The sequence below is a fragment of the Lampetra fluviatilis genome, chromosome 21 (assembly GCF_964198595.1).
Source record: "Lampetra fluviatilis chromosome 21, kcLamFluv1.1, whole genome shotgun sequence".
NCBI lineage: Eukaryota > Metazoa > Chordata > Hyperoartia > Petromyzontiformes > Petromyzontidae > Lampetra > Lampetra fluviatilis.
Genome location: NC_136295.1, coordinates 7,879,401 through 7,903,521, shown reverse-complemented (window position 1 = coordinate 7,903,521; position 24,121 = coordinate 7,879,401). Strand labels below are relative to the sequence as shown.

General features: G+C 56.0%; 1 protein-coding gene across 1 annotated transcript in view; it reads right to left on the bottom strand.

The window, feature by feature from the left end:
• DNAH11 (dynein axonemal heavy chain 11) overlaps window positions 1–24,121 on the bottom strand; it is a 152,520-nt gene that overhangs the window by 20,503 nt on the left and 107,896 nt on the right. The window contains exons 60-80 of the mRNA XM_078865799.1: window positions 23,578–23,760; window positions 19,705–19,806; window positions 16,532–16,666; window positions 15,893–16,066; window positions 14,540–14,775; window positions 13,527–13,649; window positions 11,884–12,088; window positions 10,687–10,851; window positions 9,256–9,396; window positions 8,228–8,398; window positions 7,740–7,862; window positions 6,865–7,058; window positions 5,634–5,782; window positions 4,848–4,975; window positions 4,256–4,492; window positions 3,937–4,128; window positions 3,467–3,586; window positions 2,397–2,639; window positions 1,568–1,750; window positions 1,185–1,300; window positions 782–894 (exon numbers count right to left, since the gene is read on the bottom strand). Of these exons, the coding sequence (XP_078721925.1) occupies window positions 782–894; window positions 1,185–1,300; window positions 1,568–1,750; window positions 2,397–2,639; window positions 3,467–3,586; window positions 3,937–4,128; window positions 4,256–4,492; window positions 4,848–4,975; window positions 5,634–5,782; window positions 6,865–7,058; window positions 7,740–7,862; window positions 8,228–8,398; window positions 9,256–9,396; window positions 10,687–10,851; window positions 11,884–12,088; window positions 13,527–13,649; window positions 14,540–14,775; window positions 15,893–16,066; window positions 16,532–16,666; window positions 19,705–19,806; window positions 23,578–23,760 (3,433 nt within the window). The remainder of the gene's footprint in view (window positions 1–781; window positions 895–1,184; window positions 1,301–1,567; window positions 1,751–2,396; window positions 2,640–3,466; window positions 3,587–3,936; window positions 4,129–4,255; window positions 4,493–4,847; window positions 4,976–5,633; window positions 5,783–6,864; window positions 7,059–7,739; window positions 7,863–8,227; window positions 8,399–9,255; window positions 9,397–10,686; window positions 10,852–11,883; window positions 12,089–13,526; window positions 13,650–14,539; window positions 14,776–15,892; window positions 16,067–16,531; window positions 16,667–19,704; window positions 19,807–23,577; window positions 23,761–24,121) is intronic.

The following is a 24,121-nucleotide window of genomic DNA, read 5'->3' as shown; positions in this document are numbered from 1 at the left end:
TTATGGGCGGTCGATCGTGAGTTTGGTTTATGGGAGGTCGATCGTGGGTTTGGTTTATGGGAGGTCGATCGTGAGTTTGGTTTATGGGAGGTCGATCGTGGGTTTGGTTTATGGGCGGTCGATCGTGAGTTTGGTTTATGGGCGGTCGATCGTGAGTTTGGTTTATGGGAGGTCGATCGTGAGTTTGGTTTATGGGAGGTCGATCGTGAATTTGGTTTATGGGCGGTCGATCGTGGGTTTGGTTTAAGGGAGGTCGATCGTGGGTTTGGTTTAAGGGAGGTCGATCGTGGGTTTGGTTTATGGGAGGTCGATCGTGGGTTTGGTTTAAGGGAGGTCGATCGTGGGTTTGGTTTATGGGCGGTCGATCGTGGGTTTGGTTTATGGGCGGTCGATCGTGGGTTTGGTTTAAGGGAGGTCGATCGTGGGTTTGGTTTATGGGAGGTCGATCGTGGGTTTGGTTTAAGGGAGGTCGATCGTGGGTTTGGTTTATGGGCGGTCGATCGTGGGTTTGGTTTATGGGCGGTCGATCGTGGGTTTGGTTTAAGGGAGGTCGATCGTGGGTTTGGTTTATGGGCGGTCGATCGTGAGTTTGGTTTATGGGAGGTCGATCGTGAGTTTGGTTTACGGGCGGTCGATCGTGGGTTTGGTTTATGGGAGGTCGATCGTGAGTTTGGTTTACGGGCGGTCGATCGTGGGTTTGGTTTACGGGAGGTCGATCGTGGGCTTGGTTTACGGTCTGTGTTTGTGTTGGGGCCGCGCCGCGAGGAGGAGCGTCCCCTACCCGTCAGGAAGGACTGCGGGTTGAAGAAGCCGGAGAGCCACACCACGGCCGGTAGCGCCAGGTCGTGCGTCCACGTGTCCAGCTCCCGGCATCGCAGCAGCAGATCCGTGAACCTGGAAGCGCATTCCCACCGCGCACACACACACACATACACACACATACACATACACACACATACACACGAGCGCCGTGTGGTGATGTCACCGCCGCTCGGTGGCGAATGGCGGCTGTTGTTGTTTATGTTTGTTGTTGATGGTTGTTGTTGATGTTGTTGATGTTTGTTGTTTATGTTTTTTTTTATGTTCGTTGTTGATGTTGTTTATGTTCGTTGTTGATGTTGTTTATGTTTGTTGTTGTTGATGTTTGTTGTTGATTTTTTTGTTTGCTGCAGGAGGCTGCGTACCACCGTGCCAGGCCGTAGGTTGACGGGTAGGCCAGCTTGGTCCACGAGTCGGGAACCAGGTCGTAAAACAGAGCGTTCTGCAGCCTCTCCATCTCGGCCGAAATGGTCAGCTCACCCTGACGCAAAGAACAAATACCCCAAAAATATATACACACACACAATTATATTTACATTTGTGCACTTTCATCAGAGAACCTCTCCAAGATGCCTTAGAATAAGAATTCTAACGGACGAGCCCAACTTTCCCTCCCTCTTCCCCTCATTTTTGTTGATTGTCCGTCGCTGCCTCGAGCTATTGTTGGGAACCAGAAGAATATGAAGAAGAATATGAAGAAGCTGAAGAAGAAGCAGAAGAGGAACGGTCCCGCGTCGCCCGTTGTCACCTTGAGACCCAGGTCGAGCTCGTGCAGCGAGCGGCGCACCTCCCCGAGGAGCAGGTTCATGCGCTCGCACTCCTGGAAGCAGACGAGCACGAAGGGCGAGCGCTCCGCCGTCTTGCCCATCACCTCCGCCATGTGGAACTCCTCGGGCAGCCTCTCCACAATGTCGTCGAGGACGCCCTTCACCTGCGAGGCGCGGAGAAGCTCCCGGTGGTCCAGCGAGAGGAAGGGACAAACTCGCTCGCCCACGCGCTCGCTGACACACTGGCTCACTCGCACTCACTCACTCACATCAGTCGTTCACTCACTCACTCATGCACTCACTCGCCCACCCATTCAGTCATGCGCTCACGCATTCACCCACTCACTCACTCACATCAGTCGCTCACTCACTCACTCATGCACTCACTCGACCGCCCATTCAGTCACGCGCCCACGCATTCACCCACTCACTCACTCACTCACCCAGGTCAGTCTGGACGACACCTCTTCCCGTAACTGCGCGACGTTTCCAGCGCAATTAAAATTAAAGATCAGCCGTGCCGTGTTCTCTCCTATTCCGTCTCCTTTGTTTACTCGTTCTTGTCCTTTATTCAGCTGGGAGATGAAATAAACCCAGCTGCTCTCGCTCATTTAAAGCGCTATAGGGTCGTTGGTGGGTTCCTCCTCCTCCGCAACATGACCCCACGACACCCACGACCCCACAATCACCACGACCCACAATACACCCACGACTCCAATGACCACGTGACCCTCATAACCCCACGACCCCCACACACAACCGCCCACGACCCCCACACACACACAACCCCTCACGACCCCCGGGCCTGACCTTCTCCTCGGCCGTGCCGGCCGCCCCCTCCCCGCCGGCGTTGTCGCGCGGCTGCAGCTCGAGCAGCGTGCGGAAGAGTGCCGAGGAGGTGAGGGTGAGGAACTCGATCTCGGCGTTGGGGTGCAGCCCATAGAGCGCGGGGCTCTCGGGGGGCAGGCACTCGTCCACGTAGCGGTGGTAGCCCGGGTAGTCCAGGTTCGGCGGCGCCAGGAAGCCGGGCGCCAGGGAAAACTCGCCATCCAGCTTGCGGAGGAGATGACGGAGTGGGGGGCGGGGGGAGGGGAGCGGGGGAGGGGGGGGCAGGCGGCCGAATCAGCGTTCGGCGCAAGCGAGCCAAGAACCGAGCAGAAGCTCAGGGACCCCAAGCAGATCGAGAGGACCCTGGATTCGTGAGGATAACATTGGGGTTGCGCCAAATTTTCAGCTCAAAATGTCAACACGAAGCGTGTCCCATCGGTTCCTCCTCATGGCGCCTCCGAGTCGTCCTCTCTCTCTCTCTCTAGCATTGGCCCGCTCCCCGAGACCACTGCGTGGTGGCGCCCCGCTCCAAGTTGGAATAATGATTCACAGTGTGCGTGAATGAGCGCGGGATGCTCGCCCGCCGGCCCCGTCAAAGTCCTGGCGACGGTGGCCGTCGGCGGTGGGCGCACCACCGATTACCGCGGTTGGCGATGTACGGCGCAAAAGAAGCTCAACAGGCGTACACACACACACACAAAGACAAAAGACAAAGATCCCCCGTATAGCCTTAACAGACTATAGGGGCAAGTGCTGTTAGTGAGCACCTATGAAGGCCAGAATGCCACACGAGGTGGTGGATGGCCAGCACCACGCCCGGCCGCCTTTGTACCCCTAGTGACGATGTTTATACACAGCGCACCAGGTACTAATTTGAGGCTGAGTCGACCTAGGAGAGGCCCACAACCGGTTCAGATAATTATCACTGGTATTGACCGTGAGTGGAAATCGAACCTGGTTCACCAGGGTCGTAGCGCAGCGCACTAACCGCTACACCACCGCTCCCCACTATACACACACACGCACACACACACGTACACACATGTACACACCTGTTCGGGGTGCACCAGCTCCTGCAGGTAGGCACGGCAGAGGCGCCGGTCCCAGTCGTCCGTGATGTGGCCCCCGTACATGATCTCGCCGAAGAGGTAGCGCAGGTCCTCCCACGGCACCTGCGCGCGCGCAGCAGGAGCGGCACGTTGACGACAGTCTCCCTGAACCCCCACCCCGCTGAGCATTGTGCTGCTGCTGTACATGTCCACGCGATGACAAGCCACTTCGTTGGGCTATCATTTGTGGCAAAGGCGCTTCTGAAAAGGAGCAACGTAGCTCATTGGGCCGTAGCTGTTGCAAAAAAAGATAAAGAAATATGGGTGACGAACGGGACGCCGTGAGTAGGAGGCACCCGACTTCCGCGTGCCGGGCCCGCACGGGATTGGCGCGGCGCCGGTCGACATGCATCGTGCTCGCGGTGGGTGCGTGCGGTGGCCGTGGTCCGTGTGATGCGGTGTGGTGCCGGTGCCTTGGCGTTGGCCTCCAGGTAGTTGTAGAGCACGTTGCACGAGATGGTGAGGTCGCCCGTGTTGAACGGGTAGCTGCGGTTCCAGCCCTGGGGCCCGAATTTGCGGCGCTCGGCGACGCATGCGTGGAAGTAGCAGAGCGAGAAGAGGAGGCTCTTGAACTCGTGCTCGCGCGTGCACGTCTCCAGCGTGTCCTGCGTGGCGGAGAGACCCGGGGGGGCCGCAGCGTTACACTCCGCCCCGCCTCGCGGCGCCAGGGCGGGGCGCGGACGGACGGGCGGATGACGGACGAACGGACAGACGGAGGACGGACGAAGCCACCTGGTCGAAGTTGAGCAGCGCTGCGTGGAGGTTGGCCATCATGCCTGAGGGCGGCTCGTTGGTGATCTTGACGGAGCTCTCCAGGATGCCCTGCGGGATGACGTGCTCCGAGGGCGAGGCCGCCGGCTCGGCGCTGATGAACACCCGCAGCTCGGGGCTGCTGCCCCCGTCCTCGTCGCCCAGACGCTCCAGCAGCTTCTCCAGCGTGCCCAGCCACCGCGACACCAGGTGCACGTTCTGCAACGATCAACACGTGGGTGGGCACTCCGCTGTCGCCAAGCCTCCCCTACCTGTGCAAGGCCTACACCGGTTGCCTGCCTGCCTACCGTCGCTGTCCGTTCATGCTTCTCAACTCCAGTCGACGAACACCTCCGTGGTCTTGCCTCACCGCTACTTGCTTCTCCCGTCTCTTACTCATCTGTCCCACCCCGTCCTCTACTCTCCCGGGCTCTGCCGCCCCAAAGCTACCCGGCACGCGCTCCCGGCCGCCGTTGGTTGCCCAACGTTGCTGCAGCAACCGGGGGGGCGCGTCGCTCCTGGGGGGGAAGGGGGGGAGAGAAAAGGGGGGATGGGGGGTGGGGGGGGGACCGACCTGCAGGATGACCCAGTGGCCTTCGCGAGCCGCCCGCTCCAGGGCCTCCTCGGCCACCGCCTCCTGTCCCTGGCCCAGCGAGATGTTGTGCAGTTTGCCCGAGTCGATGGTGAAGCCCAGCTTCTTGCCTGCGAGCGAGGAAAGACGAAGGCCTGACGACCGATTTTGTTTTGTTTTCCCGACCGGCACGATTCCGGGCCGCCGAGACGGCGCAGGGCAGCACGTGGCCCTCACCCCCTCCTCCCCCCACCCATCCCTAATGGCACGGGTCATTTTTTTTTTCCCCTGCTGGCTGTTTGCCGTGCCGAACCGGAACCAAATCGTGCTATGCTGTCCTCACGAGACATCTGAATCTGGCTCGGGAGTCAAAAAAACTCGAAAAAACTTTTTTAACTTTTGAAACAATTACATTTTTTTTTACTTACCAGGTAAGGCCCCAATGAGCTGTGGAGCTCTTTTTCAGAGCTTGACGAAGTTGCTTATTATCATCAAGTGGACATTTGAACCTTATAGCAGGACCCCGGGGTCCCGCCATAAGGTTCATTTATAGCCAAATACTCTAAACACGTGATGTTGATTCTAAATGAGTAGGGGAAATCCATCGATCCAGCAGTGGACAGAGCAAAGGGCTCACGATGAAACACCGCCACCACCGCCGCCGTCGCCGCCATCATCAACGTCATCGTCGTCGTCGCTGGATGGACAGCCTTCACGCTAATCACTCCAACGTCCCTAGTCGAGGAGGGTCGGGGTCGGGTCGGGGGGGGGGTCACCGCTCTCCCGCACCGAGGCTCTCGACGTCCTTGAGGGGGTCGACGCCGGGCGAGAGGACGAAGAGGAGCGGCGTGCCCGGGCCGCTCTCCTCGTACGACGCGGCGAAGTCCGCGGCGCGCGCCTCCACGTACTTCGCTCCGAGCTTCTCCTCCACGAAGTTCCTTTGGTTTTTTGCCGGGAAGGAAAAAAACACGAAGACGGAGGAGGGCCGACAAGTCGTCAGAATGGGACACGAGAGCCCTCGAGGAGAAGCCCCCCCAGGGTAGACCCCCCCCTCCAGCCCCCGGTAAAGGGCAGCAGCAAAGCGAACAGAAGTCGGCACAACAACAACAACAATAACAACAACAACCGTGCAGATGAAAGACAACACTGGTCAACAAAAAAAAACATTTTTTTCTGGCCTGGACTTTTGCAGCTGTTTTAGACTAATTTCAGGGTGCTGATTCCAAATCTGATCTCAGATTTGCTCTATCACATCTCATTTGTATGCTATCGGCATACCCCATTTTCATTGATTTTACCCAAAATTAACTCTGTCACTTATGATTGCAAGTTGTTGCGAGTCAGTGACTGCTTTAGTGTTAAAATATGGTGCTGTATTTTTAGGATAGTGTGTTTATAATATAATTTTATGTAGATATCCACATTTATTTAATATTTTTCTTCTGCAGTTTCTATTGAAAATGCAATATTTGATATCTCAAAAACCTGATGTGATAGACCGATTTGGAATCAGCACCCCAAAATTACCTTAAAACCGTTGGAATACCTTATGCCAAAAAAAGTGTGTTGACCAGTGCAATCGGAGTGAACGCCGGTTGCCAATTGACTCAAGCGACAGTGGAGCAGGACACTGCTGCCACCATGGTCGGAATCAGAATATTTATTTACAACTGGAGGAATCCGATGAGCTATAAAGCTCTTTTCACAGATATACAAAAACATGACAGAAGTGCAAAGTATAAGAAAGGTAAACAAATCACCTCAAAAAAAATTGACAAATAAAACGAAACAAGTTTTTTATCCTACGAGGTAAAGCCCACGCAGCCATTAACTTATTTTCAGAAGCGACCCAGCCCACATACGACAGCTCAACAAAAGCGGCCCAAATTATCGAAGGACCCGGAAGAAAAAAAATCCGCGCAAACTCCAAACCCACAGGCGTCACGGGGTCGGGATCGAACCCCCCGCCGCGGCGGTGTTGGCGGCGGCGGTGGCGGCGGCGGTGGTGGTAGCGTCTCACCGGATGGCGTAGGTCATGCGGTCGGGCCGTAACGCGCGGATCATGATCAGCTTCTGCAGCGGCGTTTTGTTCTTCCAGTCCTGGGGCAGCCGCTCCTTCTCGGGAGCCTCCGACTCCACAAACTTCTTCCAGCGCTTGGCCGAGCCCTCGATGTCACGGTCGAGGCCGCGGAAGTCGTCCGTGAGCGACATGGCCTGCGGGGAGCGAGCGCACGGCATCAGCGGCGGCGGCGGCTGCGTCAACGGCACGCGAGACACTCGCCGCACGTCTGCACGTGCGGCGCTTTGGTCGGTCAGCTGATGGACGGGGCTAGGGTCTCACTCGCTCGGGTCACGGGGGGTTATTGTTTGTTTGGGAGGGGTGGAGGGTTATCAGTCCTTCTGTCAGTCCCATCCATCCGTTCTCTTTTTATGTTCACAAGTGGGAGTAAGTGCACCTGCCTGTTTATCCGTCTTCCCAGCCAGTCCCAACTGGGAGGTCATCTCTCTGTCCAACTTTCAATCCAAATGTCCACTCTTTCCGTGAGTCTGTCTATCTCTCTGTCTATCAGTGGGAACGGCTGCATCTGCATGTGTTCATCTGTCTGCCCGCACCTCCGACTACCACGGTTTGCTACGTACGGTGCGAAAGAAGTTCAACATGCATATATATATATATCCATCTATCTGTTGATCTGTCGGTCTGTCCATGTCGCTTTTTCATCTTTTAGGCTGACCATCTTTCTGTTCATTTGATCATCAATCCATGTCTGTATCCATCCATCTATTTATTTGTTCATCTCTTTGTCCGTCTCTCTGTCCACCTGTCCGTCCGTCTCTCTGTCCACCCGTCCGCTGCCCGTCGCCCCACGAGCGGGCCTCTCCGCGGCGCCGCACCTTGATGGCGCTCCATGCTTGCTCCGAGAGGAACTCCACGGGGCTCGAGTAGCTCTGCTCGATGTTGAAGCGCAGCAGGAAGTCCAGCTCGCCCGCCTCAATCTCCTTGTTCACGAGCAGGATCTGCGGCGGGGGGCGTGGATTAGCGAGGGCGGTCGAAAAACGTCTCCGTCGGATGCCGCCGAAAACTTCGTCACCGGTGGCGCTGCCCAACGGGGTCGGTCGGATACTCGGAGGTCGGAGACGCCGACGGCCGGAAGTCCGGCACATCTATTCCCGGGTGGCAGGAACCGATCTGTACCCAGCCCCGGGTGGCATTGCGTTGAACCTTGTCGCAGTGGTGCATTGCGCAGGTGGCAACGCGCGCTAGCGACGGGCACGGAGATCGCCACGGGACGGGGTTGGGAATGGGACGGAACGGGATGGGAACGTGACGGGACAGGAACAGGATGGAACGGGGACAGGACAGCATGGGACGGGACGGGCACCTGGAAGGCGGTCTGTGCGGCGAACGTCAGCTTGTCGCGCTCAAACAGCCCGCGGCTGGTGTAGACGAAGACGGAGTGCGTGATGCAGTCCGTGAGGTGCAGCACCCGCTCGTGCACGTCGTCCGAGGCCACCGCCCGGTCCATCGCCTTGTGGAACACCGCCGTGAAGGCCTGCGTGCGTGCGTGCGTGTGTTTGTGGGGAGTGGTGGTGTAACGGTTAGCGCGCTGCGCTTACGAACCGGACAACCCGGGTTCGATTCCTGCTCACGGCCAGCAATACCTGTGACGAATATCTGAACCGATCCTGGGCCTCCCCTAGGTCGACTCAGCCTCAAATGAGTACCGGCTGCAATGTGTAAACATTGTCACTCGGCAGCCGGGCGTGGTGTTGGCCACCCACCCCCTCGTGGACCATACCGGCCTTCATTAGTGCTCCCTAACAGCACTTGCTCCAAAAGTCTGTTAAAGGCTATACAGGGGATCTTTTCCTTTGTGTGTGGGCACTGTTGGCGCAGAGAGTACAGGTGGCACATCTTTTTATAAAACAAAAAAAATCAACAGAGTTGATGATGATAGCCATCAACGGGAATTCAAACTCGAGTCGCCGGGTTCATAGCGCAGTGCGTTAACCACTACGCCACCACGCTCCACACACAAGACAAAGATCCCCCGTATAGCCTTAACAGACGCCCCACACACACACGCACACGGACACAGAAACCCACACAGACACAGAAACCCACACTCTCTTTGTGCCGATATGTGTTCTCTCTCTGTGTATCTTTATGATGTCTGTCTGCTTATATGTCTGTCTATAGTTTACTGGTTAGATTTGTGTTGCTATTTCTTTTAAAGCTGATGATGATTGCTTGTGTTGCAATCGAAACGTCGTAGTATGCTATTATTTAATTTATTATTTTATCTTTATACGTGACTTTACCGAAAGAACCAAAGAATAAACCCACACTGGTCACTACCAGCACCAGTGCCACCTCCGCCCTCCTCCCTCCCTCCCCCTCCCTCCGCACCTTGAGGGAGAACTGGTAGATGGGGTTGATGGAGTTGAGGTCGTTGATGATGAAGAAGAGCAGGGAGGAGCGCACGGCCACCGCCCGGTACAGCTCCCGTGCCTCGTTGATCCTCAGCTCGTTCACCTTGGCCTCCAGCACCTGCCATCGTCGTCATCGTCGACACCGATACGGCAAGCGCCGCTCATTAGGCCGCGCGAGCGTGGCTATCGAGCGTGCGGGCGGTGCGACGGCATTACGGATAGGAGCGGGCGTGCGAAATTGGGCAGGGAGGGGCAGCCTCATTTCATTCCCGGTCGCCGGGGACCCGCGCGCCGACCTCGCTACGCCACCGCAGGTCACGTGGGTGTGGTGGGGTAAAGTGTGGGTGCTCACAACTCTTCCAAGATGTCTGGACAATGTGGAAGAGAAGGTCAAAATACCACCCCTCTAGGAGGAGGGTTCTCTAGACATTACTTCTTGTAAAGGCCATTTCACCAGCCCAGGAATGGTCCAGGAATTGATCACGAATGGCTCGAGATTGGCCCAGGAATAGCCGAGGAATGGTCCAGGATTGGCCCAGGAATGGTTAGGGAACACCCAAACACGCCCTAGTCGTCTGTCCCCGTGGCTCGATTTATAGAAATGAGGCCCCATGATCTCAGGCCCATGATCGCCTATTTTCCCCTTGCCAGGGCAGTGATGGGGTAGCAAAATATATACACAAAAATATAAAATCCTTATTCCACTGTGGGTTTACACTTAATTCCTGTGGTTTTGGGGTTACTTTGTTTTGTCTGTCTGACTGTTTGCCCGTCTGTCTGCGTCTGTTACTTCACATGTCTGTTTTTCAGTCAGCCTGCCTTTCTCTATTTGCCTGTCTGTGTGTCTGTCTTGTTCGGCCAGGCCGAGTTGCCGGGTGAGCGCTGGCTCCCTCCAGTAGAAGCGTGGTGCTTGCACCGGGTCAGCTCATCTCCACGCTCAATTCACTCACGACCCACTCGGTCCCTCCCCACTCCCCACTCAGTCCCTCCCTGCTCCCTCCCCACTCACTCCCTCCCTGCTCCCTCCCCACTCCCCACTCAGTCCCTCCCTGCTCCCTCCCCACTCACTCCCTCCCTGCTCCCTCCCCACTCCCCACTCAGTCCCTCCCTGCTCCCTCCCCACTCACTCCCTCCCCACTCCCCACTCGCTCCCTCCCCACTCCCCACTCACTCCCTCCCTGCTCCCTCCCCACTCCCCACTCAGTCCCTCCCTGCTCCCTCCCCACTCACTCCCTCCCCACTCCCCACTCGCTCCCTCCCCACTCCCTGCTCGCCGCTCGCACCCGCCCTGCTCCCCACTCGCTCCCTCCCCACTCCCTGCTCCCCGCTCGCACCCTCCCCGTTCCCCAATTTCCTCCCTGCCCCCCCCCCCGACCCCTCGCTCCCTCCCCGCTCGCTCCGCGCTCGCCTTGGCCTCGATGTCGGCGGCCGTGCGCTTGGTCTCCTCGAGCTTCTCCACGAGCTGCGTGTCGCCCAGGAAGCTTCCGTGCGCTGCCGAGAGGCGCGTCAGCAGCTCGTCCTCCAGCTGCTTCAGCTCGATCTTGAAGCTGTTCTGCTGAGTCGTCAGCTCCGACTGAAGCCGCCCGCCGCCACGCGCGCACAAGCACACACGCACATAAGCACACGCACACGGGCACAAGCACACACGCACAGGCGCACACGTGATCACACGGGCACAAGCGCACAAACGCACATGGGCACGCAACAACGTTCAAAGATCATCCGCATAGTCTTAAACAGACTGTTGGGGCAAGTTCTGGGAGCGCAGTGACGATGTTTACACACCACACACGGTACTCATTTTCGGCTGCTTTGACTTAAAGGGGAGGTCCAAGGACCCTTTTGGATGTCACCTGCCACGGACGTTAGCCACGGACGGGAATTAAACTCGGTCTGCCAGGTTCAAGTAACAAAATAAAAGCCTACAATTACCTTCCAATTCCTCGGGTCGTGGGTTCGCTCCCGACCCTGACGCCTGTACATTTGGAGTTAAACTCGAAAAAGATTTTTATGTTACCAGGTAAGGCCCACGGAGCTATATGGCTATTTTTTTCAGAAGCGACCTGGCCACAAATGAAAGCTCAACGAAGTGGCTTATCGCGTAGGAAATTTACAACGGCCAAATACTCGAAACGCACGTTGATTTTAAACACGGAGGGAAAAACTGGAGGATCCGGAGAAAAATCCACGTGACCACGGGAAGAGATAGAGACGCAAACTCCAAATATACAGCAGCAGGCATCAGTGTCAGGATCGAACCCACGACCTCCTGTGTACCAGGCGAGGTAGTTAACATCTCCTAGCCACTGTGATGATGATGAGAGAGAGACACGCAAACTCCAAATATACAGCAGCAGACGTCAGGATCAGGATAGAACCCACGACCTCCTGTGTACCAGGCGAGGTAGTTAACATCTCCTAGCCGCCGTGATGATGATGAGAGAGAGACACGCAAACTCCAAATATACAACAACGGGCGTCAGGGTCTGGATCGAACCCATGACCTCCTGTGTACCAGGCGAGGTAGTTAACGTTTCGCCCAAAAATGACAAACGACAACGGGAGGGGGAAGGGGGGCGGGGGCATGGGGGAGGGGCGGCCTCACCTTCTCCCCTTCGAGGTCGGGCCGCTCGCGGCTGACGACGCGGCCCAGCAGCTGCTCCTCGAGGCCGTCGCGCGTCACCGTGAAGTTGACGAGCGTCGTCTGAGCCTGCAGCTCGGGACGGTAGTGCGGGTTGGCCAGCTTGGTGTGCAGCACCAGCCGGAAGTCCGGGTGGTACTCACACTCCTTGTCGCCGATCTTGATGAACCTGGGGCAGGGGGTCGACAAGAGCGTTGCCGCAGGGGAGGGGGGTATGAGTGGGGGGGTTCTCCGCGTAGGGGGCAGCCGGTGGCCCAAACGGCGTCTCCCCTAGCGGCTCTTTAGTAATCCACCTCGTGCGGTGGATCTATCGACGGGGCATGCCGTAGAAGCGTAACTGCCACGGCAGTAGCAACGAATAATGAAATGTCTTCCGTGCTGTTCTGAGGACTGCTGACATGTATATGAACGCGCTTATATATATACACACTCTTGGCTCTTTGTAGAACTCGCAGGGGAATGTTTTGCGCTTGGTCTGTTATAGGTTGGCCACCCCTGCCGTCGGCTTACGCGACCAATATGAATCATAATCGCATTTTGTGTCGGGGTGAGATCGCGTGAATTGTAAATGCGTTGTAAACCCTTTTCCACTGGGACGCTGGCTCCCCTAGGTCCACTCGGCCTCAAATGATTGCCTGGCGCGGTGTGTGTCGTAAACATCGCCACTGGGGAGACAAAGGCGGCTGGGAGTGGTGCTGGCCGCCCGCCTCCTCCGTTTGCCGTGCCGGCCTTCGTAGGTGCTTCTCGCTAACGTCGCTTACCCCAACAATCTACTAAGGCTACATGGGGGGGCGGGGTAATCTCGTGAGATGTTAACTACCTCGCCTAGTAAACAGGAGGTCGTGGGTTCGATCCCGACCCTATCCTCTGTATATTTGGAGTTTGCATGTTCACTCTCCCCGTGGTCGCGTGGATTTTTCTCCGGGTCCTCCGGTTTTCTCTCTCCACATTTAGAATCAACATCGCACGTTTAAAGTAGTTGGCAGCTATTTATTTCCAAGCTCTTCGGCGAGCTATCATTTGTAGTAGCCAGGTCGCTTCTGAAAAAGAGCTACATAGCTCAGTGGACCTAACCTGGTAGAATAAAAAAACAATTGTTGACTTCAGTAGTTCATACTCTTTGGTTCTTTCGGTAAAGTCACGTAGGTATAATTTACTACCTACGTGACTTTACCTAAAGAACCAACGAGTATGGATTCTTGTAGTCACGAAAGCTTCAAATCAAGATTGAGTAGTTTCATTATAGATTTGAAGTTTTTGTGACTGCAAGGGTCCATACTCTTTGTTTTTTTGGGTAAAGTCACTTAGATAAAAAAAATGAAAATAAATGAAATCACGAAGTTTCGGAGGCAACACAAGCTTCCGTCTTCAGGTGGAACCACTGGATACAGCAAAATGAATGATACAGTAATTACTGATACAGTAATTTTAGTAATTACTGATACAGCAATTTTGCTGTGACGGTTCCACCTGAAGACGTAAGCTTGTGTTGCCTCCGAAACGTCGTCATTGAATTTATTTTCCTTTTTTTACCTAAGTGACTTTACCGAAAAACCAACGAGTATTGGAATAGTTTAGTTTGTCTTGCTTCCCCCAACACCACTCACTTTCCCTTCTTGATGCTGTTCCTGCCGAGCAGCGGGTCAAGCACGGGGTCCACCGTCTCCTCCAGGTTCTCGATGAGCACCGTCTCTCCGGCTGCCATCGCGCGCTCGATCACGTCCAGGTACCTTCGCCCCACCGTGAGTGTTCGTGCGAGAGCGGAAATTCGCGGGGTGTCGGAGGTCGCGCGGGATCAGAGTTTCAGAGCGCTGGCACTGCTGAGACCCCCCCCTCCTCGCCTAGTTGGAACCCAGGTTCCGGCCGTCCACCGTTGTTCAACCAAGTTCCCGAGCGTAGGGAGTTCATGGCAAGCACGGGGGGTCTCTGTCCTGTGCTTGCCGAGCTGCACTGGCTTCTGGTTGCCGAACGAGGACGTCACGAGGCAGCACTCATTACCCACGGAGAGAGCTTGCCATAAGTGAACCCCGATACCTTGCTAACGTCGTCAAGGGGCATGAACCGTCGCGCAAACTCCCGCCATCCTGGCAGCAGCAGGTTTTGGCTCCCCGTCGAACAGAGACGGTCGCCGCATCGCGCGCTTTCAGGTGCGCTTCTGCGGCCGTCTGGAATGCTCTCCCTTCCGATATTTAGGAAGCTACTCGAGCTATGCACTTTAAAATCATCATCTCGATCGAAAACTAATCTCATTAGAACTGCTTTTTGAGTTTAGTTTGTTGTGCTTCCCCCGCGCCTTCGATGAGCGCGGTTGGCTGCGTACGGTTGGCTACGTACGGTTGGCTACGTACGGTTGGCTACGTACGGTGTGAAAGAAGTTCAACATAGGTACGATCGCTCCGCCGGCTCGTCCTTGCAACGTACAGTATGTGTGTTGAACTTCTTTTGCACCGTACGTAGCCAACCCCGCTAATCGGAGTTGCGGGGCGGGGGGGGGGGAAGGACAACAAACATCCCCACGAGACAACGATGAGGAGGAAGAGACGAGGAGAGAGCTACGTGGGCGGTCGGGGGTGCGGTGGGTGTGTGGTGGGGTGGGGTGGAGGGAGGTGCGTCGTCTCACCCCTTCTGCCCAAGCCGCACGACGCGTAGGCGTGCACCGAAGTGGCCGCGGACCCACCGCGCCGCCTGCAGCTGGGGGTCGACGAGCAGCGGCCAGCGCTGGCACGCGGCGAGCAGCGCGGCGTTCTCCGTGGACATGCGGTCGCGCGGCAGCCCCTCGTTCTGCCAGCTCGCGACCGTCGCGCCGTCCGTCAGCACGCTCACGGGGTCCAGCCCCTCGCTCATCGGGATGGGTACCTGCGGGCGCAACGGGCGGGCCGGCGCGGATGGGCATATCTCGGGCGGTTAACCCTCCCCGCGTTACGATGATGCACGCGTACGGCGTCGGTTTCTCGCGTACGTCGTCGTGACGGAATCGGAAGAAGAAGGCCACGCGGGGGACGCCGGCGCGTGGCAAACAGTTTTGGCGGCAGCTGTCGTGGAACGCGGCGGTCGTGTCGCTACGGTTCTCTGCAGTGACCGACAACGCCTTTTAAAACAACGGCGCCACTACTGCAATACGCCTCTCTGAATTAAACGAACACCGATACCGCTTGCACGTGAGCGAGATTCAGCGGTGAATGGGGAACCCCCCCAACCCGCAACTCGCGAAAGGGTCAAAATCCACAACTCCCGATTCTGTCCCGTGACCTCCCGTCAGCAAGCGAACTTTCCCCACTCCACGCGAGCAACCCCCCTCCTGGCACAAGCGCCGCGGCGAGGTCACCCACCGCCACCGAGTGCCCTCCTTGCTGTTGCGTGCGCGTGCGTGAGTGCGCGTGAGAAGTGGTTGGCGCATCGGTTAGCGTGCTGCGCGACCAAACCGGTGACCTGGGTTCGATTCCGGCTCACGGCCAACATCGGTGATGAATAATTATTGAACCGCCGGGCCTGAGCCTCCCCTAGGTCGACTCAGCCTTAAATGAGTACCTGTGTGTGGCGTTTAAACGTAGGCCATTGGGGGCCCCGGTGTGTGTGTGTGCACTCGTGCGAGCGTCAGTGGGAGCCGAGTTGACCGCCGGGGCACAACGCATTCCAACATCGCGTCGCCCAACCAGCGATGGGATTGACGCCGACGATGCTGACGACATTCATGACGACATTCATGACGACATTGATGACGACACTCATGGCGACACTCATGGCGACATTGATGACGACATTGATGACGACATTGATGACATTGATGACGACATTTATGACGACATTGATGACGACATTCATGACGACATTGATGACGACAGTCATGACGACATCCATGACGACATCGATGACATTCATGACGACATTGATGACGACATTCATGACGACATTGATGTCGTCATCAATGTCATTCATGACAACATTGACGTTGACAAAGAGTCGGTCAGGGCACCTTCTGGGCACGGAGGAAGGGCCCCCACATGCCGTCGAGCAGCTCCTGGCGGTAGCGCTTGGTGAAGTAGCCCAGGTAGGAGACAAAGGCGGCCGTGAGCAGCACGTCGCCGCACAGAGTCTGCTCCTGCGCCCGGAACTCGGCCACCGACTGAGCCCAGCGCACCTTCTCCGACTGCATACCAACCCGTCAGTCAGTGAGTCGGTGGGTCGGTCGGTTTATTTCGGGGAAGCCCACCGAGCCAAGGAGCTCCTGTCACAGGCCGCGTAGAACGGCTGACCGGACGGGCGTGAGCACGTCACACGGGAAGGGAGGGCTTTGCAGGGGGTGCGCAGAACAACAGCAGGGGCAATTCATAAACATGACTCATCAACAACAGTAATAATACAATCTTGAACAACCAGGACGATGCGCAAAGGAAATCTAGCTCGCAATCAGTAATAACATTGCGCACGGCAGGAGCGAAAGGAACTCACAAACGGCAAGTTTTTTTGTTTTACAGTGGGGGGGCAATGCTGCCACGTATAATCCCACCTGCAGGCCGGTCACCAGGCGGTTGGCGAGGTGGATGGTGTGGTTGGTGCGGTGTGGGTGAGGTGTGGTATGGTGCGGTGTGTGTGTGGTGTGTTCGAGCCGCACCTGCAGGCCGGTCACCAGGCGGTTGGCGAGGTGGATGGTGTGGTTGGTGCGGCTCACTTCCTCCTGGCACCGCAGCTTCTCGCCCGTCGCCGTCTCAAAGGCGGCCGTCAGCTTCGCCAGGTTCGCGTCCAGCTCCTGGCCGTGGCGACGCGCGCACGGCACACAAAGACAAAGATCCCCCCACCACCGTGTAGCCTTAACAGACTGTAGGGGCGAGTGCTGTTAGCGAGTAGCACCTATGAAGGCCGGCACGGCACACGAGGGGGTGGGTGGCCAGCACCACGCCCGGCCGCCTTTGTCTCGCCGGTGGCGATGTTTACACGCCGCGCCGGGACTCATTTGAGGCCGAGTCGACCAAGGGGAGGTCCAGGACCGGTTCAGATAATCGTCACCGGTGTTGGTCGCCGTGAGCGGGATTCGAACTCTGGTCGCCGGTGTCGTAGTGCAGTGCGCTAACCGCTGCACCACCGCTCCCCGTACACACACACGCATACGTATTGCGTGCATGTGTAGAGGAGTAGTTGATGACGTCATGTCACCCTGGGGTATTTAAGCTGGGACCCGTGCCATGACCGGGGTCGTCGGTCGGTGCCAGGAACGAGAGAGGTTGGGAGTCGGAAGCCAGGGTAGGGTGATCCTACACGAGGCTAGGGTGGCTGCTTTACCCGGCCGGCCGATGTTGGTTGAACCCTCGGTCGGTGCAGTGGGAAGAGCTCAGATAGCCGGGGGGTGTTAGGATTCCCAGTACCCTTCCCCTGGGGAGAAATATATTAGCCGTCCACTGTTAGGCGTAAGCCCCTAATAAGTTCCTAGGCGTAAGCCCCTACTAAACCTTGGCATCAGCCCTTACGAAGATCTGCGTTAGCGTCGTCACTTGCACCACAACACATGTAACACAGCAGTTAGACCTTGTGCTATTAAGAAGGACCATTATATCACCAACTATACACATATATATATTCCGTTCAGGGTAAGGTCATCGTGTTTGTTCTTTGTTCTTGTCCACCACTGCCAACGCAGCATCACAAACAACACGAATGTGTTTAGGTTAAACCAATGGTTGCCACCTTGTCCTGGTTTTCGCAGGAACCTCCCTCCTCTTCTTGATGCATTAACAACCTCGGGTTGTTTTTTTTCGTATCAGTTTGCTCCACAATATCAGAATCAGAATATTAATTAATGCGGGAAGATTTCGGATGAGCTGCGAACATAATTTATTTCCGCAGATGTCCGGTAGTTTTCACAGATGTCCGGTAGATAATAATAATAACAGCCGCAACAACGCATAAATCAGCATAACGCACGTATATTAATATTGTTCTTCGTTCCTGCAGTATTGCGAGATCCCTCCCCTCCCTCCCCTATTCCTCCCCTCCCCTACTCCTCCTCCCCCTCCTCCTCCCTCTTCTTCCTCCTCACATGATGTGTCCCCCGGGTGCATCAGAAGTGGCAACCCCGCTGGTTAGTACCTCCCCATTTTAGTTTTAGAAAGTTTGGAAAGTCTCCTTCTCCCTCTCGAGGTGCATCCCATTCGTCCTCTGGTCACAACGCCAGCAGGTCGCGTCACCGGGCCACTCAATCACCCACCCAGCCCCCCCCCCGCGCCGGATGTTTTGCCCATCGGGTGACTGCCGTGAATTTTTTCTCAAAGTTACTGAGAAGGACAATAAGGTGGCAGGTTTTTGCGCACGTGTGTCATGCGTCTTGTGCTGTGTGTGTTGTTGTGCGTGTTGTTGTGTGTGTTGTTGTGCGTGTTGTTGTGCGTGTTGTTGTGCGTGTTGTTGTGCGTGTTGTTGTGCGTGTTGTTGTGTGTGTTGTTGTGTGTGTTGTTGTGCGTGTTGTTGTGCGTGTTGTTGTGCGTGTTGTTGTGCGTGTGTCGTGCGTGCGCGCGGTGTAATAATGAGCGCTGCGTCAATTAACAAAATGCAATTAAACTTACCGGTGTCTCATTAGGCCCCCCCCCCCTCCAGTCAGACAGGGCCGCCCGGCGATCATACGGTTAAACGCGATTTACAATTAAAATCAATCACAATGCAGGGTCTTTTTTTTCTGTTGTTGCTTGCCTGCATCATTAGGGAGACGATTAAAAGCAACCCCCCATATGGTGTCGACTTAATCAGAGACTAATGGGCTATGGCGATCGCGCCAAAATCTGCCAGCTGCTGCCCGACCCCGTAGGCTGCCCCCCCCCCCCTCTCTCAGCCCCCCACCACTATCCATTACCCCCTCAAACGCCACAATTTCCCCGTTTCGAACGCTCGCTCACAAATAGGTTGCTGGTATTTGCATACCGTGTCAACCCACACGGTTTACCCCGTATTCTTGTACAAGGGAAATAGCGTTTTCAGGTCCATACGGCGTACAGCCGTTTCAATACGGGCAAAAAAACAACACACATTATTGTCTATTTGTTTGTGTTTCTCCCCTTGTGGTGATGGGACTTTGTAGGATGAACGTTGAGATGTACAAGGGGCACGGGGTGACCGATAAGGCCGTGAATTGGTCTGTAATAAGGCAGGGCACTGATGAGGGGTTGACAGCTTTGTGTTCGCGACCCCTTATGCACCCCCCCCCTGCCCCTCACGACCTCTGGCGATCGATGCAGGCGAACCGTCACCATGCGTGTGACAAAACAAAAACAAGCTCAACAACACGCGGCCGGCTACTATCTGGACGACGAACTCTCGTGGGGGTTTTGTTTGAGTCCCACCCAGGATACCCAGGCGATGGCCACGATACAGGATCACCGTTTCGTCGAAGAATCAAGACGGACATCGCGGTTTAACGGGCACTCCCGGAAGGCCGTTTTGCCCATGGCGTTGTTTTGATGAGAAATTATTTTATGCGCGGAGAGACGGGCGTGCCTAAGCGACCCTCGGTCTGCTCACCCCCTTTGTTATTTAGACCCTCCGTAACGACACTCGTGGTTATCTTGAGGAGAATCGTGGCGCGCCTGCAGTGCCAGGGCTGCCGAACCGTAGCATACGCGACGGGGCATTTAAAAAGTTGATTCTCGCGCGCGCGCGCGTGCGACCTCCGTGCAAGCATCGCGAGTGTAAGGATCGTTTTTTTTCTTTTCTACAAACTGTAATTTTTCCCGGTCACTGCATGTCACCTTGCCAGGTCAGTGGTGTCACAGAGGTCAGAGGTCAGAAGTCAGAGGTGATACTCACGGCCAGCTTCTTGCGGATGGCCTCCAGTTTGTCTGTGGCCGAGGCGAGGTCGGTGTTGGCCTGAGCGAGCGCCCGCCGCTTGGGCTCCACGTCGCAGTAAACCTGCGGCCGGCAACGGCAGACGCGGAGGGGGGGGGGGAGGTGATGAGGACGACGGTGGGGAAAGAGACGAAGGGAGGGACGGACGACTTAGAGAGAGGGCGAGTGAGAATCAGAGAGAGAGAGAGAGATACGTGCAGGGAAAAGGAGAGAACGAGACGCTGTTACGACCTGGGGTTTATTAAGTGTTATTATTCGATTATTCGGTCTGTTTGGCTGCTAGACATTTCCCCGTGATTAGTCACTTTGTTGCGCTATCATTTGTGGCCAGGTTGCTTCTGAAAAATAATCTGGTAGCTCAGCGGGCTTCACCTGGTAAAATAAAAATGTGTTGTTGTTTTTGGTAGTGGGATTTGCTAACTTTTCCTCGACTTTGCACTCCTATCGTGTATGTTGTTTGTATCGTCTGCTGCTATAACGTTCTGACCCTCCCCTACTGGACATCTGTGAAAAAAAGAGCTTCATAGCTCATCGGATTCCTCGAGTGAGCGAGCCGAAATGATAACAACCGCCGCGGTGTTCAACGCTCGTACACCACGCGGCGTTTTATTTTGTTTGTCTCCGTCGGATGGTGGAGGGTTCCTGACGATACGGATTGCGTCTGAATCGTTACGTGGCGGCCTAACCCAAACATCGATTACGGATCGTAACAACGACAGTTAATGAATGCCCCGAGCTTATTCTACTTCCTCACGGCACATTGGCAAATGCTTAGTAGAAAGGGCCGATGTATTCGATATTTTTTTTTCTTACACAATTATTTTCCATTGCTCTTGGGATAATAAGACAAACAAATTATTGAAGAAATAAATTGTCGATGTTGTTTTGTCCACGACCGATTTCCATTCACTCCGTTAGGTGTCGCAAAACGTGTAAAAGGGTACACTAACAATACTTTTTCTATGCACTAGAAACGGGCAATAGGAAAAAACAAAGCTCACAAGTCGTAACGCACGGGGAGTCACAGAATAACGCACACGTCAATCTTAGAGCACGGCAAATAACGGCGACGTTTTATCAAGTCATCACACCAGAGGTCGCGCAGTTGCAGGCCTGCGCCTTTAAAGGTAAAAGCGCAGCCCTGCAACTGCTTGCTCATGCCACTGCTGGCGGAAGGGGGCGCCACGAGAGAGAGAGAGAGCTCTCGAGAGCCGCTCTGGAGTTGAACTTGGCCTACTCTTCCACGATGGCCAGACATCCGGGAATAGTTGCGAGTACCCACAATTCACCTTACCGCACGTGACCTACTGATTGACTAACTGTGGCGTGACCCACTTACACTGCTGGGCGGTTGAGGTGGTGGGGCTGGCGACGGCTGTTGGAGGGTGGGAGGGTGATTTAAGAAACTTGCGCCGTTGCCTCAACGGCGCGTGTAGAGGTGTGTACGCTGAACTTCTTTCGAACCGTGCGTAGCCAACCGCGGTAATCGGCCGTGGCGGGTGACGGAATCGAACCGGGCGACCTCTGAATTGTAAGTCCTGTGCGCCGGCGACCACCCCACCTACTCCCCCCCCCCCCACCCACCTTCGCAATCGAACGTACGCGGCAACTTTTTTTTTTTAGCCGGTCGATTCCGTCGGACGCACGGGGGGGGTGGGAGGGGCGCAAAACGCTCGCAGCGGCACTGCAATCCCAAGAGCCACGGCATCAAAAAACGAAAAAACACGGCACTCCGCCCTGCCGCGGCGGGGCAGGCGATACTCACGCGCGTCTTTCGAGGACGGGTCGGCGGAGCCAACGTCGCCGTGGGAACAACAACAACAGCAGAAGCGGCACCAAACAAGAAAAAAATGAGATTAAATATGAATGAATAAGCGAACGCGAGCTTTGACGACGACGACGGGCGACGCGAAGAAGGAGTTTGCGCGAGCGGCTGGCGCGCGGCGCGCCCCGACCCCGCGCTGACAAATTGCCCAATGAGAGAGTATTAATTAAAAGTGGGCGATGATGAATACCTCGCGCGCCCGTTAATAACGCCAGACAAACGAGCGCTGTTACCCGCCGTAATGAAAGCTCATCAACGCCCGCGGAGTCGAGCGAGCGAGCGGGTGCACGAGCAACTTCGGTGGAACCGAGCCACAATTAGCGGATGGGGAGGGGGGGGGGGCCCTCCCCCCGGGGAGCGTCGGCGGAGACGCAAACTCTCCATGTGAGAAAACAAAGACAACAATCCCCCGCATAGCTTCAACAGACTGTTGGGGCAAGTGCTATTAGCGAGTAGCGCCTATGAAGGCCGGCACAGCACACGAGGGGGTGGGTGGCCAGCACCACGCCCGTTCACCTTTTTCTCCTCAGTGGCGATGTTTACACATCGCACCAGGAACTTATTTGAGGTCGAGTCGACCTAGGGGAAGCCCATGACCGGTGAGGATAATCGTTACCGGTGTTGGCCGTGAGCGGGAATCGCACTCGGGTCAACGGTTCATAGCGCAGCGTAGCGCTAACCGCCACACTACCGCTCCTCATAGAACACACGCGCAGATGCACACATGCACACACACACACAGAAGAAAAAATAAAAACTTTATCCTCCCTTCCCATGTAGCCTACGATGAGCGCTTTACACCCAATGCTCTGTGTAAATGATGAGAAAACTCATCACAACGAGGGTGCGCAGTGTGCCGACTGGAAGCATTGACTCAGCGACACGCGAAAGGTGACCTGCTTAAGAGCAGCAAGGGAGGCACGACTCCCGTCCATCATGCCTTGCGTGCGTGTCACGTGACCGCTGCATTTGCACACACAGTCAGCCTTGTCTAGACCACCAGCTCGGGATATTCAACAACGCCAGAGGTCTGCTGCTCACAAGATGCCAGTCAAATCAAGTCCGGCGATTTGCGAAAGGTTATTATACGTAGCAAGATGCTAAATTTCACAGAATGTGTGTACAACATGGGACCTTTCTTGCCAGCATTAAAGTATAAGAATAGGTTTTATCCTTTCTGCTAAGATGTTCAAACATCTTAACACCTGTTTTTAAATCATCTAGATTGAAAACTCGTTTCTTAGTCGTGTTTAGTTTGTTGTCCTTCCCCCCCCCGCACACCTCTGATTGGTGCGACGGGCTACGTACGGTGTGAAAGAAGATAAACATAGGTACGATCACTCCGCCGGCTCGTCGTTGCAACCTACAGTAAAAGGACCCGGAGAAAATTCCACATGACCTCAGGGAGAGAGAGATATGCGAACTCCAAATGTACAACAGGCGTCAGGGTTGGGATCGAACCCACGACCTCCTGCATACCGGGTGAGGTAGTTAACATCTCGCCACCGTGGCACCGTGATCTGCGCGCAGCAAACGTATGGTCCACCCTAAACCGCATTCACACAAACCATTGCAGTAGATGCGGATACCTGATGCACAAATGCAAAATCCAGAACAGAGCGTGCAACATATAATGACGCAATGCCCCGCGATCCACAAATACCAACGAGACATCACAGCGACACACTCCGCTCGCTCCTCCTGGCGTGGTTATTATCTGGCTTGGCCGCCTGAATGTGAAATTGTAGCTGTTGCTCTGCCATCTACATCAGCCGCAGGAAAGCAGACTGTGCGGTTTACAGTCCAGCCCGGCAATATTAACCAGGGCGGCCGCTGGGCTCGAACCGTGGACCCCCTCCGCCCCCCGCGGCTAAAACGTGCGCATCTCGGCCGCGTCGCCGCCGTGAAAGAGTTTAAAAAATAAAAAAGTTATTAAAGGTGCGACGCCGCAATTTCCCGCCGAGGGAAGCGTGCCCCCTCCCCCTGGAAGCTGCGACGAGTCGTCTGACCTCGTAATACTTGACGATGTTGATGACCCAGGCGCAGAGGCCCGCCGCGGCAAACGACTTGGTGCGGACGAGCTCAGGGTTGAACTCGGCCTTGCTGATGTACTCGTCCTTCACGACCCGCAGGCACGCCTCCGGGATGTGCTCCTTGTTGTAGTTGACCAACGACTGCAGGAAGTCATCCACCTGGGTCGGGGGTGGTGGGGGGGGGGGGGCAGACGGAGGGGGCCGGTTTCGGCGGACAGACGAACGACGGCGGAGGATTTGCCCGCAGGGAGGAGAAGGGGGCAGTAAATGGGGGGGGGGGGGGGCAAAAGCGCGTGTTAGATCCAGTGTGGTGAAGTACGGCGCCGACGACCTCCCGTGGACCCCCCCCCGCCCCCACGTGGAGCGCGGGAGGCCCTCACCCCATCCGGGCGGCGGATTCACAAAGCGCCGTGTGTGCGTGCGAGGGGCGCAGTGCACGTGTCGCCGCGGCAATTCCGCGGGCGGCATCGCCGAGCCGGGCGTTGCATCACCGGGGCCCCGCTGCGCGACACGCTGGACC